This window comes from Budorcas taxicolor, chromosome 8 (assembly GCF_023091745.1).
Source record: "Budorcas taxicolor isolate Tak-1 chromosome 8, Takin1.1, whole genome shotgun sequence".
NCBI classification, from domain to species: Eukaryota; Metazoa; Chordata; class Mammalia; order Artiodactyla; family Bovidae; genus Budorcas; species Budorcas taxicolor.
The window spans coordinates 45,497,774-45,514,293 of NC_068917.1; the positions used below are offsets into that span (position 1 = coordinate 45,497,774).

The window sequence follows — 16,520 nt, forward strand, 5'->3', positions numbered from 1 at the left end:
ATTATAGGTTCACATTTCACCCTCTGTCAGAAATAGGAGGAAAAGCCACAGAAACAAGCAAATAAAAATCTTTCCAATATGGGGAAAGAAGACATTCCCAGAGATAACAGTATAGTCAGCTCTTTGTAGTCTTGGTTTGCACATTCAGGGATTCAACCAAGAGTGGATCAAAAGTATTTGGAATTTTTAAAAAATACCATAAAGTTCCCCAAACCATAATTTGAATTAGTTGAGCACCAGCAATGATTTACACAGCATTTATATTGTATTAGGTATAATAAGTAATCTAGAGATGATTTAAATTATATGAAAGGACTTCCCTGGTGGTCCCGGGGTTAAGAATCCACCTGCCAATGCAGGAGACACAGGTTTGATCTATGGTCTGGGAAGACTCCCCATGTCTTGGGTTAACTAAGCCCCTGAGCCTCAGCTAGTGACTCTGCACGCTGCAGCTTCTCAGCCTGTGTGCCCTAGAGCCTGTGCTCTGCAAAGAGAAGCCCCCACTCACTGCAACTAGAGAAAGCCCATGCAGAGCAACGAAGACCCAGTACAGCAAAGAATAAACAATGTAAGTAAAATTAAAATGCCATAAAAATACGTAAAGTATATGGAGGATGTGCATAGGTTATATGTAAACACTGTACCAGTTTACATCAGGGACTTGAGCATCTGCGGATTCTAGTATTTGTGGGGGTCCTGGAACCAATCCCTGACTTGATACTGAGGAATGAGGGACCAACCGTATACACAGCATGGAACCTGATAAATTATAAGGCCAGGAAAAGATGTGATTGAGTCACTTCTCATGCAAAGCTATGGCATTTCTTATGACAAGGTTCAGAATTTTCTAGATTACTACTTCCATTAGTCAAAGGTTCTCCAAGCCAAGATATTTGCTGATCATCAGCAATCTTTGGCATGCTGCTCAAGGAGATTCAAACTACCGTGTCAGGGTTTATTTCCAGCCTAAGAAGTGCTGCTTGTATATGGGCACAGGATTTAAAGTGTATCAAGTCCAAGTTCTTTTAGACTTTGATGCAGAGCATAACCAAGAATACAGTTAATAATAAAGGCAATTGTGTTGAAAATTGCAAATTTTCCAGAAGGAACACACTGTCAGGCTTTTATGATTACTCATTTTAACTTAGTTTCAGCTGCTTTTGGAAATTGTTGTCTTCTGGGACTTTACTGCTTACTCTCATTCAAAAATTGTTTCCAGTGAAAACAAAGACTATGATGGAATCGTAGTTAAATCTATTCATGCAACCATAATCTTTGCCAGGAAAAAAAATCTACTTATCTGTCGTCAAATTTTTTTTCCTGAGGTCAAAAATCTGGGATATAAAATTGAGCAATGAAAATCCAAAGTCATTTTAACAATTGGGTTAAGGGGATATGGTTGGAGGGTGGTACAGTTGGAAGTGGGTGTACTAATTTATCCATGTGTATGTTGATTGTTTGCCCATGAATTCTCTCTAACTCTGAAACAAACGGCTGTTGCTTCTTTCAGCTAGAAGTCCATGAAGCCTTCTGAATGCCATCTATAACACTTAATGAACTTGTTTGCTTCTTTTCTCCAACCTACTCTTTGCTAGCAGGATCAGTGAGTGGCTCGTTCTCTTGAAATGGTCTGGTCATTTTCAATTAATTAAAAATTGTTGAATAAGTTAAAAATCATTTTTAAAAATATTGTCCCTGGGAAAACAACCTGCATTTTCAGAGATGGGATTCATTTTGCTGGATCTACTAAAACTGATTCTAAATTAATGTGCAGTTAGAGAGATCAAAGTTACAATTTGGTTTCACCATCTGCCTCACGTGTAAACTTCAGCAAGTTAACTTATCTCTCTAAACCTCTGTTTTCTCATTTGTTAAATGGGGATTGTGTTTATACCTTGTTTGCTGAGAAAATTAAATAAATAATGCACAGGAAGTGCTTTGCCTGGTATCCCACATGTACTGATAGTAAGCATTCCATAAACATAAGGGCAGCAACCAACAGACAATTAAAGATGCTCTCTCAAGCTGGCAGGATACATGAGAAAGATTTGTTTCAAGGAAGTCACTTCTTGCCAGTTTTCCAGACTCAAATATTCCAAGGCCACAGCCCTCAGGGAGCTGAGATTCCAGTCAAAATGCCACAAAGCAGTAAACAATAGTTCTGCAGGACATCTGTGAGGGACTGTCTTTTCAGGAAAACAGAGCTGGTGGCCTCTCACCTGAGCAGCAGTGAAGGCAGGCTTGCCTTTCAAAGGAAGAATGCTGACAGAGGGCTTCCCCTCAAAGACAGGGAGGAAGGAACAGGTTGAGCCTGAGGACAAGACACAAGGCAGACGTGCCTAAAGACAGACTGTGGCTGATAGAGCTGTGTCATGAATTCAGAATCAATGCTCACTTAAGCATTCATCTGTTTTCAGTGACTTCAAGGAGAGGGAACTGTGTTAGTAGCTCAGTCGTGTCCACCTCTTTGCAACCCCATGGACTGTGGCCCACCAGACTCCTCCGTCCATGGAATTCTCCAGGCAAGAGTACTGGAGTGGGTTGCCATTCCCTTCTTTAGGGGATCTTCCCGACCCAGGGATCGAACCTGGTCTGCTGCTTTACAGGCACATTCTTTACCATCTGAACCACCAGGGAAGTAAAGTTCTTTAAAAAATCAAGTTTGTCAGAGGGTATAACTAATTTAAGAGTTAACAATGCCCTAATAGGTATACCATATAGAGAATTTAGTTAAAAATTCAAGTAAGAGAAAATACGGCAGGTCCGAGGGTGGTATATATCCAGTTGTATCCAGTTCATAGCAAGAGGGTGAGAAAATGTTGGATTGAAAATAAAACATCTTTTAATGGAACATAAACTTTAAATTTCCCACTTGACAATAACTTGAATGTTACATCAGATAAAAATTGGTACTAGAAACACCATGCAGGAATTCAACGCCATCCTGGCTGTAAACCAGCTCCTATTCACCACTCTTGGAAAATGTCACCCCCTGCCATAGTAAGAACATTTTGGTATCCCTAATCTCTGAAATACTAGGGCTGCCATCCAAATCGTACAGCAATTTAGGAAGTATCTCTAAATTCATATTTTCTGACTAATTTTTTAAGGACATGGTGTCACTCTAGAACTCAGGCAAATATTCTGCACAGTTCACAAAATCCAGCAAACAGTGAAGCCATGTCTCTTAAGGTAGCATGTATATACTTCTATTTAGAAAATGAGAGAAGTTTTAATGATAGATATAATCTTATGTGGATTATTACACTGTTACTAAAGAAGGGAATCATAACGTTTATCCCTTTAAAATATGCCTTCACAGAAAAACCTAAAGGTTTATCAAAATATTCTATATAGGGGGGGTACATAGAGAATAGATAAGCCCGAGGCAGGAAGAGTTTTTTAATTTTAGTTTAGTTTAATTGGGGTACTTATAAATGATTTTAAGTCACTTGCATTGGCTTGAATGTAGGAAAAACATCTGCACAAAGATTTCAGCTTATTTTAGGCTGGAGGATAAAAAAACTGCTATCTAGAGAAGCTGGACCTCACTCTGTTAATTCTTCAACAATTTTACCCCTGCTTTTGACTGAGGTTGGATCTGAGTTGCCAGTATCCCTGTACTCTGAAGAGCGTGGCTGTGGAGCCTAATTCCTTACACACTCACCATCAAGGCGCAGGTAAAGGAAGTTCCGAAAAGCAAAGTAATCCTCCATGATGGTCATGAGGGACGTCATCTGGCAGAAAAGCAGCACGCGGTGGTTAGTCGCTCTCAATTTTGGCAGAATACGATCAAGTAGCTCAAACTTTCCCGAGGCCCGATACAGCTCAGCCCTGAACCCAAAAATGCAAAACAAGAAGACAGTATTACTGCTGTCTTCTTGAAGGATCCAGCAGAGCTTTGCTTTTCATACAGTGCCTTGTGCAGAGTAAACATTCGGTAAATAACTACGGAATGAATGAATGGATGAGTACATAGCCACTCCAAAGCCGTGGAGAGTGTTTCATGGAAAAATAGAATATGTTTGTAGAAAACCCACAAAAGTACATTATATACTGTAGAAAGAAAAGGAAACCTTCTCATATTCTTCATAGTTTCACTCTCTGTCTCACCTCTCTTTCTTTCTCTCTGTCCCCCCCACACATACATACATGTATATTATGTCATTTCCTTAAATCTCTACTTATTTAAATTCATAAAACAACTAACTCAGGGCATTGCAATTCACTGAAATATTTACTGAGCACCTACAGTGTGCTAAGCACACTACTGAGCATGTGCATAAGCAAAATAGAATCTCTGCTTTCCAAATGGGCAATTAGTGACTTAGGATAAGTACTAAAAAGAAAAACAGATACCTTCTTTGCATAAGAACAGTGTGTGGCAAATGTCAGCCCTGGACTGCAGCCTGTTTTTGTAAATAACGTTTTATTGGAACATGGCCAGGCTTGCTCATTTATATCTGCCTATGGCAGTTTTCAAGTTACAATGACAAAGTTGAGCTGGTGCAACTGAGACTTTTGGGACAGCAAAAGTGAAAATTTTGGGATCTGGCCCTTTGCAGAAAATAATTTGCCAGCTCCTGGTTTAGAGCATCAAGGGTGACCCCAATGAAGAAAGAACAGTGTAGCCTAAAACCTGAAATAAAGAGCAAAAGGCAGCCAGGTGAAGAAGGGAGACTTAGGAGTGGAGAGGAAGAGATTCCAGGAAATGGAAAGAGTATGTGCAAAGGCCCCGAGGAGTAAAAGAATCTGGAGAGTCTGAAAAATGGAAAAAAGAAAAATGGTGTGTGTGGCTTATGCATAAGTCGAGGAGTGGAGGGGAGACACTGGGAGATGAGAGCAGAGATGAAGAGGGTGGGGGGCGGGTTTAGACACATCCTGTAGGGCTCTATTACTTTTAGTTTTAAGTGAAATGGAAAGCCATTGATGGGTTTTAAACAGGGGGGCCACGAGAGCTGACATCTTTTTAAAAGATCACCATGTACACTGTGAAGAATGGATTGGGGAAGAGATAGACTCCTGGAAATTCACATGAAAAATAGAAATTCACATTAAAAAAATACGATGGCAGAGTGCTGTCAGATAGAGAATGTTAGTGAGCTAAATTAGAGATTTTTTCCTCCCCAAGAAACCACTCTCCTCTTTTATCAACAGCGGTGTGTTACATTATTAAAACTTAGTTGTAGGGGGATGCTGTTGAGAAAACTCACCAGTGTCTATGCATTCTAGCCTATAACAGTGAAATGTAACACTGGCAGTGATTTTATGACACAGAGAACAGATAGATTATTCAAGTGCAGGTCTTCTCAACATCCATCCCCTGCTCTGAGAACTGTCCTCCAAACACCTGCTGAGGCCATGTTTTCAGTACACGGCCTGGCCACCCTGACAGCAGCAGCAGTGTACCCTGCATCTGGAGAGAAGGAGAGCCTGGTGGCAATGGTTCTGCATGGCTTCCACTTCCTGGTTCTTGGCCCACTGACACAGGGGATCAAAGAATGGCCCCTTTATCTTAATAAGAAAATCTCCCTGGTGCCAAACAAGCAAAACAGAGGCTTTCTATCGATGCAAGGTACTTTTTCGTTGTTGCAGACATGTGTCTCTTCAAGGTCCAGATGAAAAATATTTCTTATACAGACCATGCTCCAGCAAATGATTGTAAAGCTGTACATGTTTATAGCAGATGAGACATCTTCCTCTCATGCACATTAATGTTAAATACTGACTTGAGATCTCATATGTTAAATTCTCTTTGAGCTCAAGCTACACTATTGGTTATAAGTAACAACCCTCTGAAGCTCTGACAATGTTTTTAGAACACTAGGACACTGTTAAGTCTATTAAAGGAGATCTATGTCCTCTGAATAGCCACTTGCTCAAGGCATGTAGTCATTTATGCCAGTAAAGTAAAAGAGAATGCTGATATCGTTCTGGTTAACAACTTCTGCACCCTCTGCTGAAGAGAGGGGTTGCTGTGGAGGCTGGCAGTACTGTATTTGTGTGACAGGAAACACTAGAGAGAAAAGTTTAGGTAGCACCAACAAACCATTTTTTGGAAGAGAAAAAATTAGGATTTACCCATTGATGACCCCATTTGAATAGCCCAGGTGTTCAGCAAAGGATTCCTTTAAAAGAGAGAGAAGAAAAAGGATTTTTAAAAACAGATCTGTAATTATTGACATAATAATTATTCTATTACTGAGGTCATCCTATTTCTAGAATGCAATTAAACAAAATAATAAGTAAAAAAAATACTCCTTATGGAAAGAACCAGGAACTCAAAGCCTTTGAATTCAGACTACAGCTTTGCCAGAAATATATCCTGTAAGTTTCAACAAGGCTCTAGACTCTCATACTGAGATGACAGCGTTAGTTCACTCATTAAACAGTGATTAAATGTTCGCTGGCCCAGGGCTGTGGTAGGCAGGTACTGGGGAACCAGAAAAAAAAGGAAGTAAAGGAAGTACCTACCCCCCCAAGGAGCTTAGAGTCTAGATAAGAGGAAGAGCTTTATAGAAGCAAATCAGGATTAATATACACACATCAATATATTGTGGAACTGTTCAGCAGTAAAAGTCATGATGATGATATATGTACTAAGTATATAGATCTTAGCTTAGTGCAATCGTAACATCCCTTCCACACTGTGCTTTTCTGCATTATAAATAAGGCCCTAAGTGTACACCACCCCTCAGGTAACTGGCATCCACTTTTAAAATACAGAACTTAACTACATATTTCCCTCCTCACTGATTCGGTGGAAGAAATAAATAGCTGTTCCCCATGTGATTTTCGTATCCCTACTTGATGGAAGGGGAGGCCATCTGTGGGGAGGAGAGCACGTCACACCTTCACTTAACCACCGGCTATCTCCCTTCTCTGCCTCCCTTCCCTCCTGAATCACCAAAGCTTTCCTCCAAGGGGACTAGATCTTTCCTTCTGGGCTCCACTCCCAAACATGCTCATCATTTACGGGGGCCCTGGCCCCTCCGGATGCTGCCCCGCTGGCAAAATGAACACTGATGGATCACAGCCCAAAACCCTACCCTGACTCTAGGAATCATGCCTTTCCTCCCTACAGGTGGCCAATCTCGACTCAATTTTTGAGGTTCCATCTGTTTTCATCTGTATGTATCAGTGGATGGTGATACGGTCAGGTATCAGCAGCATTTAAAAACCTCTGTTTTCATTTCTCTGGTTTAAAGATCCCCAGGGAGGCAGTGGGCCCAATTGGGAGACTGGGTTTCTACTATCAGGAATATGAACAAAGGATGTGTAAGCAAGCAAAACGAAGACAAAAGCAAAATGCACACACAGTCTCTGGTTCACAAGTATGATACCTTTGCCAGTCACTGTGGGTCTTGTTTCCAGGAATATCCTCCCAAAAGTTTTTCATGTTAAAAAAATTGCAAATCAAAGTCTGTCTTTCTATGGACTGCTACTTAAAATGTAAACAGGCAGGGAAAGGAGGGCATGTTACTTAAGCTTAGCTTCTCTGATCCCCTCCCCACTTCCCAAGTGTTCCAAACAGAAGCTTGAGGGTAAAAGGCACTCCCCCCAACCCGTCCTGATATGACCCAGTTTGTTTCAAAAGTGCATTTTGGTATGACAAATGAAGTGAGACTGATACTTAATTTTCATAAGTCTGAAGTCCTCAAATCCTTATTCAATCCTGAATATTCATTGTAAGGACTGGTGGGAAGCTGAAGCTCCAATACTTGGCCACCTTATACAAAGAACTGACTCATTGGGAAAGACCCTGATGCTGGGAAAGATTGAGGGCAGGAGGTGAAGGGGACGACAGAGAATGAGATAGTTGGATGGCATCACCAACTCAATGGACATGAGTTTGAGCAAGCTCTGGGAGATGGTGAAGGACAGGGAAGCCTGGTGTTTTGCAGTCCATGGGATCTCAAAGAATCAGACACGACTGAGCAACTGAACAATGACAAATCCTGTATATTTTTGCTGAATATCTAAAAATTGTTTTTAAGAAAATATAAGATGGTAGGTGACAGGTTAACCTGATATGACCCCAATCATTTTCACCATTAGACCTTTTTTTCAGCTCCCCCAATCCAACATGGGTTTCCCTGGTGGCTCAGTGGTAAAGAATCCGCCTATAATACAGGAATCACAGGAGACGTGGGTTCAATCCCTGGGTTGGGAAGATCCCCTGGAGGAGGGCATGGCAACCCACCCCAGTCTTCTTGCCTGGAGAATTCCCATGGACAGAGGAGCCTGGTGGGCTACCGTCCATAGGGTCACAAAGAGGCAGACATGACTGAAGCAACGCATGCGTGCATGCAACCAAACAAGCCACCCCCACTAATACACTGATAGCTTATGGCCTGTTTATTATCACATTTCTGGTTTACCCGACACTTCGTATGTTCTTTAGTTTAAACATTTATCCTTCTGCCAGCCCTATCATCTATCACCATCTGATGACAAGTCAAATACACTATAGCTTGGAGATGCTAAGTGACGTACAGCAGGTTTTCACAGAGGTAAAACTGGCCTGGGGTATGGACTCATTGCCACACCATGGACTCTCCTGCTATGTGTCTAAGTAGGCTTGTCAGTGGGATCTTGCCCTCCTTCCTCCCTACAGTTGTTGCCATTGTCATTTTGCTCAAACCAAGGCCTTTTTACTCTCTAAAAGGCCTGTTCCCTAAAGCAACAGCAGTGTCAGGAGTTAATTCTAATTTCATCCTACAGTTGGGACAGGACTCCAGGATATGGACAGAGGTGCAGTACATACTCTTACCTAACAAGCATGATTACCAAAAACAAGGATTAAAAAAAAAAAAAAGAAAGAAAAAGAATCTTCAAAGTCAAGAACATTTCAGTCTCATTCCCAGGAATATGCTTCTGAAAGTTAAATCCCTAGAACCTTCTATTTATTTATTTGTTAATAAACCAGTGAAAAATACAGAGCCTGCAGGTCCTGCCCCACGCCTCCTGCTCCTCTGCAGTGGACAGTAAGCAGCAGTAACTGCTGCCAGGACCGCACACATCCAAGGCAACCCTGAAAAGTGGAGGCTACAATTATGACTCCTTTCCCTTCCTGCTCAGGTCAACGGCTCCTACTGGGGTAAAATTGTCAATTTAGGAAACTCATTCACATGGAAGGAACAGGGCAGAAAATGTCCTCTCCCCTGAAAATAGCTTCCTAGAGACCAGAGCATCAGGATAAAGAAACCTGGATTTACACCGTCATGGAAGAACCCAGAAAGGAAAAATACAAATCTAAGAAACAGTCTAAAGTCAGTGATCCTCACAGAGCAAATATTTCAGGAACATATTTCCCTTCAAAGAATATAAATCCATTCTTTTAGCATTTTTCCACAGCTTCCTTCTGAGAAAGCTGGATGTATCTGTCATTATCCTCCATGTCAGAGCACCTACCATAATGAGGCAATTCACAGTACTTACCCAAACCCACATAATGAGCCCTGGTTTACAGCATTTTCTCACCACTTAGAACTCCTGCCTATAAAATTCCAGATGCCCAAGTGTCTGATGCCAATGAGAATCCATAACCAGAAACCTCATGTTTGTTAATTCTGCTTATCAAGCTACTAGACCATGTAGTTGCAACTTCCACATGTTTTAACTTTGCTTTATTTTTTTATTATAAAAATTTTTTTTCAATGTAGTATTAGTAGAAACTGAACAACTAGGATCAGGGTCACAACGGAGACCGCAGGCTTACCTCAATGTGCTGAAACATATATGGGTGATTGCAGATCTTTCTCAACTGCATGATGGTGTTCATTAGTGTCTTAGCACCGCCTTTCCCCTAAGGACAAGCAGAGGAGAGTCAGAATATACGTTATTAATTGATCAGCTATTTCCCATTTTTAAAAAGTAGGTTTCCATAGAAAGAGCAAAGAGCCATAGGTCATCTCGGTAGCCTACACTTCCTACTGTCCAAAGTTCCGGTTACTATTACACAGCTGTTTCTGAATTAGATAGACCATCTTCCATGTGAGTTATCTGAGAGGAGGGAATTATGTCCAGTGGATGGCTTTGAGAAATGACTGTCCATCCTGTAGGATTCTGGGAAGACAGAAGCATGGCACAGATGCCCAGGGATGAAACTGGCTTTTAAAACCTTTTAAAATGCTAGCCTACCCTTAGGCAGATATATTGTGTGCAGACTTACACGAACAGAACTATTTTCATGATATGAACACCAAGACGGTGTTCATTTCTAACTGCTCCAATATAAGTAAAAGGCCAAGGGATTTCCTTTGGCAGCAACAATAATAGCTCCCCAAAAGGCCCTGTAATTTGCTTTGACAAATCAGCAGTCGTGGGGATACTTCCTGGGAGTGTCCAGTGGCACAGCCCTAAGAAGCAAGCTGACAGCACCTTGAGTTGTAGCACCTTCCACAACGTACCTTCTTATCTTTCTCTGAACCATCTGTGAGGAGGATCCCTTTGGCTTGCATGTGGCGATACAGAATCTTCTGCAGAGCTGACATGTCACACTTGATCACATACTCAACCTGGGGAAAGAACAGTACATAGGTTAAGAGCAGGAGAGAGAAGGTGCCTGTCCTAAGAAGATGGTTGAGACATGGCTGCTGGTGGCTCTCCTGGAATCATGAAGGTATCTCTTTCTGCTTCTTGGATTCATGGAGGCTGGGGAGGGAGGTGTGATGGAGAGCCCACAGTCATCAGTGCTCAAGGTACCATTATACGGAAGGGACTTGCAAAAGGTGATATGTCACTCAGGCCAGGGTCATGTTTCCTGAAATTTCTTGACTTGTTCCACATTTGAGAGAGAGAGGCTGGCAGACTGTTCAAGTTCAAATATATTCAATACAGAGTGTATGTGTGTGTATATATATATATATATACGGCTTCCCTGGTGGCTCAGATGGTAGAGTCCAACTGCCTGCAATGTGGGAGACCTGGGTTTGATCCCTGGGTTGGGAAGATCCCCTGGAGAAGGAAATGGCAACCCACTCCTGTATTCTTGCCTGGAGAATTCTGTGGACAGACAAGCCTGGCTGGCCGCCATCCACGGGGTTGCAAAGAGTCAGACACGACTGAGTGACTAACTTTCACTTTCACATATATATGCATTTCCTCTGCTTCCCAACTATACCCTGTTTCATACAAACAGACCAGTTTGAGGAAAACCAGTACCCAGCCAATATCCCCCGATTTTTTTTTTGGAAAATATCTTTTTAAATGATCCTGTGTGGCTGGCTTCCCTCAATTCTGATCCTAAAAGGAGATTCATAAGCGCCTAGGTTGACTGTAGGTAATTACTCTCTGCTTTTGAAGGATGAGAGGATACTACCTAGTGGGGACAGTAGGCGAAGGAGAGGAGTGACTCCACAATTAAATGCAGCTTTATGATCATCTTCTTTAGAGGCAAGGCCTTGTGTGCTTCCACTTGAACAACGGAAAAATCCAGTTTTAAACTGTGACAGAGAATTCACGTGTGGGTGTTTTCGCACACACCTGCAATACTTCTCACACACTCCTAATGCACGCAGTCTGCCTTAATTATTTCCTATTATTATTTTTCTTTATTAAAAAAATCCCCAGAATACAAATGTGTAATTTTCATAATAAACATCAGATTAACACCTAGAAATCTGCAGAATGTGATTAAAAGTAAATCAGCGAGCTGCCTAATGTTTAACAAACTGATTAAAAGTGATCAGGTTATTTTCAGCTCTGAGGACCAGAGTGAGGAGGTCACAGATGAAGAGAAGTTGAATATTCATTCAGCTGTTGCTTTAGAAGGGGTCTGTCAGGCCAGGTGGAACCACAATTAATAGCATTTTGCCACTTGTTTTGATGCACCAAATCAGATTAGAGAAAGATGAGCTCTTTTGCAGACAAGTAAAGAAAAACAAGTGACCCGCCATAAAGTTTTTAATGATCTTCTTGGCCAGAGAAGAAGAACATCTCCAAGTTTTAATAAATAAGGATGCACTTAATATGGGTTTTGTGTTTTACAGACTTGATCGTCGCATGTTTTAAAGTATTTTGACTTTTTCAAGTGCTGTTAACTCTCCATGTAATTGATCATGGTGAAGAAAATATTAAACAACTTCAGACTTTGCAAGCATAATGATAAAAATGACACCGAGGGCTAATATTATTGAGCTCTTTCTATGGACCAGGCCCTGTGCAAAGGTGCTTGGTGTGCCTTCTCCCATTTTACCATATAAGAGCTGTAGGGCAGAGTTAAATTTAGTGGTGTTTGCATTTTACAGATAAGGAACTTGAGCATCAGAAATGTTAGGTGACTGGGCTGAAATGATGCAGCTATTCAATGATCCAGTTAGGACTGAACCAGACTGCACTTTCTTAAGCTCTACGTTAAACATAACCAAGAAGACTTTCAGGCTCCCTAGTTCTGCCCTGATGTTCATCTTCACCTGAGCCTCACTGCCAACCAGCTTGTGCACACCTTCCTGAAAATGGAAAGAACTGCTGAGGCAAGCTTTAAGTGCACTAGGAGATGGCACATCCAACATGGGGTACCGGGACCCTCAACCTCCTTCTCATCAGTTAGCTGCTGCCAAGAGCTGGATGGGAGGGAGTGTGGGAACGAGGCATGCATGGTGATGCCATGCAGACAGGGAGGCCAGACAACCCCACAGGGGCCAAGTCAGCAGAGAAGTGAGCTCATCCCTAGGACCTGACGGCTCCTGTAGAAAGGGGACCTCCCCTCAACCCTCCTTCCTCACACCACTAGGGAATCACAGACGCTGGTGTGATACACATCCTCAAAATCACCATTCTAAGTTTCACAACTGTATTTTACGTTTGCTCCTTGTAACCTCCCCAACAAGTCCAAGCTATTTTGTCTTTGTATCTTCCTATAGTCTTAGGGCTGCCTTTCTAAATCTTACTCTTCCTGAGGGCTCTTTGTAAGGTCTTCCCTGATCACCACACCTATCAGTCAATCCTCCTTTTTATTTCTCACAAACAAGCGTTTATTAAGCTTTTTTGATGGCAATCCCTTACCAAGAATACATGTTAAAGTACCTCTTCTGAATACATGCCCATATATTTATGAATTACATGCCCCTGTATTTATTTATGAGTCATATGCATGCACTAATATTAAAGCCTCAAAACACAGGTTAGTTTTAGGACATGGGTCAATATTAGGCACTTGTTTTACATCTACATTTCAAGGGGCCAAGGTGATGACATCTGACTTTTCAGCCAGTTACACCCTGATCCGCAGGATCTCTCACTGACTGACTCTCCTTCTATAGCAAGGACCTTTGCTCCTTATGGCTTCCCAGGTGGCGTTCGTGGTAAAAGAACTTGGCTGCCAATGCAGGAAACATAAGAGATGAGGGTTCGATCCCTAGGTGGGGAAGACCCCCTGGAGGAGGAAATGGCAACCCACTCCAGTAGTCTGCCTGAGACCACAATCCATAGGGGAGCAAAGAGCTGGACACAACTGAAGTGACTTAGCATGCAAGCACCCTGATCACTCTATAATGGGGCTGGTGAAAATTCACACTGGGAACAGGAGAGGTGGCAGGTCTGCACTGTTCCCATTGTCCACCTACTCTTACTCTATTTCTCTTGTTTTCAACCTGGGATACTGGGATCTTTTAAAAGTCTGTCATCCATCCTGAGGGTCAGGGGTGTTACAGTTTAGTTAAAATGAGATCATCCTAAAATTCCTTTATCTGGATATGGGGAAACCCACAATGCTGACAACAGGCAGAGAGCAAAAGAACCCAACTGTGAGGGTGGATGGATGATCGATGTCCCGGGTGCGGGTGCTCCCCCTCACGCTCCCCATCCCCAGGATAACCAACACAGTCTAGGCCAGTCACCTGCTGGACTCTGTGACATAGGCTTAAATACCACATGGGTACCAGGGTCTGTATGTTAAATCAAAAAACCATAATTTTTTTTACTTTTTAGGAGAAAAATGAATATAAATAAAAGCTCTAAAATCTTCCTTCCACACCCCAGTGGACTACTAGTAAGCACCTGTCCTAAAGTACTTGAATGCCTGGATCCCTCAACCTGATGGGGTGGGTGACGCTGCCCTTCACTGTCATGCCACCATTCAGCGACATCGCACACCATGCCTCCAATTTCTGGTAAAGCTCCTGTACCTCCCACCCCCGCCCAAGTGTTGTGCAGTGCACAGAGCAAGCCATCAGAGCCACGCATCAAGAAAAGGGCAGACTGACAGGGATGAGGTGAAGGAAGGCTTTGTAAGAATCACACCATCTCAAACGCTGCTGGGTCTGAGTCGTCTCCAAAAACCTCGACGGCCCCTGATTAGAGCATGAATTTGAAAGTTCCTCAAAATGGGCTGACGCTGAAGGAAATAAAATCTATATATGACTCTGTAATAAGGATGCTTCTCCCAACAGGTTAGACTTATGACGGCCACTGGGACTCTTATTTTCAAAGGACAGGCAAAACTGGGGTGCCAACCTCATGGACATGACAATTACCTCCTAAGGCTCATTATGTTGGTAAATGACCAAACTGGTCCCTTCAAGGAGCCAAATCAGGTGGTTACAGTGGCCCAGACCCTCCTCCTATATAACCCGGGAAAAGCTTTCAACCTTTATTCATAGTTTCTCCCTAAACACTATTCCTTAAATGATGTATTATTAGAACAGGAAACCCAGACTACTGTGTGATACATGATCACTTTGTGTATTGAGATTTCCAAACAATAATATTAAATTTATTAAAGTCCTGGGTTCTGAAATCTACGGCATGAAACCATATGGAAGTTTCTTACAAAATCATATACATGTCTATGACCAAGCCACTCTTACATACTTCCTAAAATGAAATGCAAACCTATGCTCACACAAAAGCCTATACACAAATGTTCACAGCAGACAAGCACAACTGTCAAAAACTATAAACCACCCAAATGTCCTACAATTAAATTGATAAACTCTGCTGCATCCATGCAATAGAATACTACCCATTAATAAAAATGAAACAGCTACTAATACATCCAACACCTTGGATGTTTCTCAAATTCATTATGCTGAATGAAAAACCAGATGCAGAAGGTCTGATGAGACATATTGTCTGATTCTATTCCTCCAACATTCTGGAAAACACAAAGCTATGAGGATGGAGGATGAACCATCGGTTGTAAGAGGCTAAGGGCAAAGTGAGAGCATGACTAAAAAGTGACCGCACCAGGGAATTCTGGGTGGGTGGGGGGCACTGGGAGACAGAATTGTTCTGTATTTTGATTGTGATGTAGTTAACGTAACTAGGAGACCTGGGTTTGATCCCTGGAGAAGGAAATGGCAACCCACTCTAGTACGCTTGCCTGGAAAATCCCATGGATGGAGGAGCCTGGTAGGCTACAGTCCACATGGTCGCAAAGAGTTGGACACGACTGAGTGACTTCACTTTAACGTAACTGTCTTTGTCAAAACTCAGATCTATATACTAAAGAAGAGTATATTTTATTATATTTAAATTAAAAACTAAAATGGAAATCTACTTCTATAATTGATTCTTTTTCATGGAAACATTTGAGCGTTGCTTCTATGAAAGATTTAGCCTTTTGCTGCCATCCGCCGCAACGCCTTTCTAGATTCTTTATACAGCCTGAGAAAGACATACATGTCTGTGGCTACAAGCAGATGGTGGCAGAAGAAAGCTCCTTTCCCCCAAGGATAACACGTAGGTGGCAGATTTTCCCCAGATCTAAGTCCTAGCAAGGTAGAAAGAACAAAGAGTGGACACTGGCCAAACCACATCAACAATAGCTACATACACATGCTAAGGGATTAGTTCATCACCTTAAAAGGGTGACGGTAAAATGCCAGGACCAGAGGACACCGAGAAACTTGACGTGAACAGGAAAGCAGAACCAAAGTCAGCAACAGAAACAGCAGGGCAATAGAGAAGAGAAGGACTCTGGGAGCAGCAGCTGTCCTCAGCGGAGCCTAAACACGTGCCAGGCTTTGTATTATGAGTACTGCATCCATGTAACCCTCTTCTATAAAGCATGTATAATCTATTTTCTAGTTCACTGCTGAGAACACTGAGACCTACTGGTTTAAGTAACATGCCCAAGAGCACACCGTTAGCAAGAGACAGAGAAGCAGCGGGGACCCAGGTCCACTCTGACAGGCAGAGCCCATGATTTCTACCCCACCAAGTTACTTCCGGAAAAACGTAGCTTATCCATAGATTATACAGACATAACTCGGATATAGCACAGGTTCAGTTCCAGGCCAACACACACAGGGTGCAATAAGGTGAGTCATATAAATTTTTTTTGTTTCCTAGTGCACCTAAGTCATGTTTACACCACACTACAGTCTATTAAGTGTGCAATAGCACTATGTCTAAAAAAACATTGTACATACCGTAATCAAAAACACTTCATGTTGTGGAAAATGCTATCCTCTAAGCCTTCAGTGAGTCATAACATTTTTGCAATAGTAACATCACAGATCATTGATCACAGATTCCCATAACAAATTTAACAACAATGAAAAAGCTTGAAATTC

At 42.0% G+C, this 16,520-nt stretch overlaps 1 protein-coding gene across 5 annotated transcripts in view; it reads right to left on the reverse strand.

The window, feature by feature from the left end:
• SMARCA2 (SWI/SNF related, matrix associated, actin dependent regulator of chromatin, subfamily a, member 2) overlaps positions 1-16,520 on the reverse strand; it is a 176,582-nt gene that overhangs the window by 82,474 nt on the left and 77,588 nt on the right. For all 5 annotated transcript variants that reach the window (XM_052644454.1, XM_052644455.1, XM_052644457.1 and 2 more), the window contains 4 exons: positions 10,413-10,520; positions 9,722-9,808; positions 6,082-6,128; positions 3,668-3,834 (listed from right to left, as the gene is read on the reverse strand). In XM_052644454.1, coding sequence (XP_052500414.1) covers positions 3,668-3,834; positions 6,082-6,128; positions 9,722-9,808; positions 10,413-10,520 — 409 coding nt within the window. The remainder of the gene's footprint in view (positions 1-3,667; positions 3,835-6,081; positions 6,129-9,721; positions 9,809-10,412; positions 10,521-16,520) is intronic.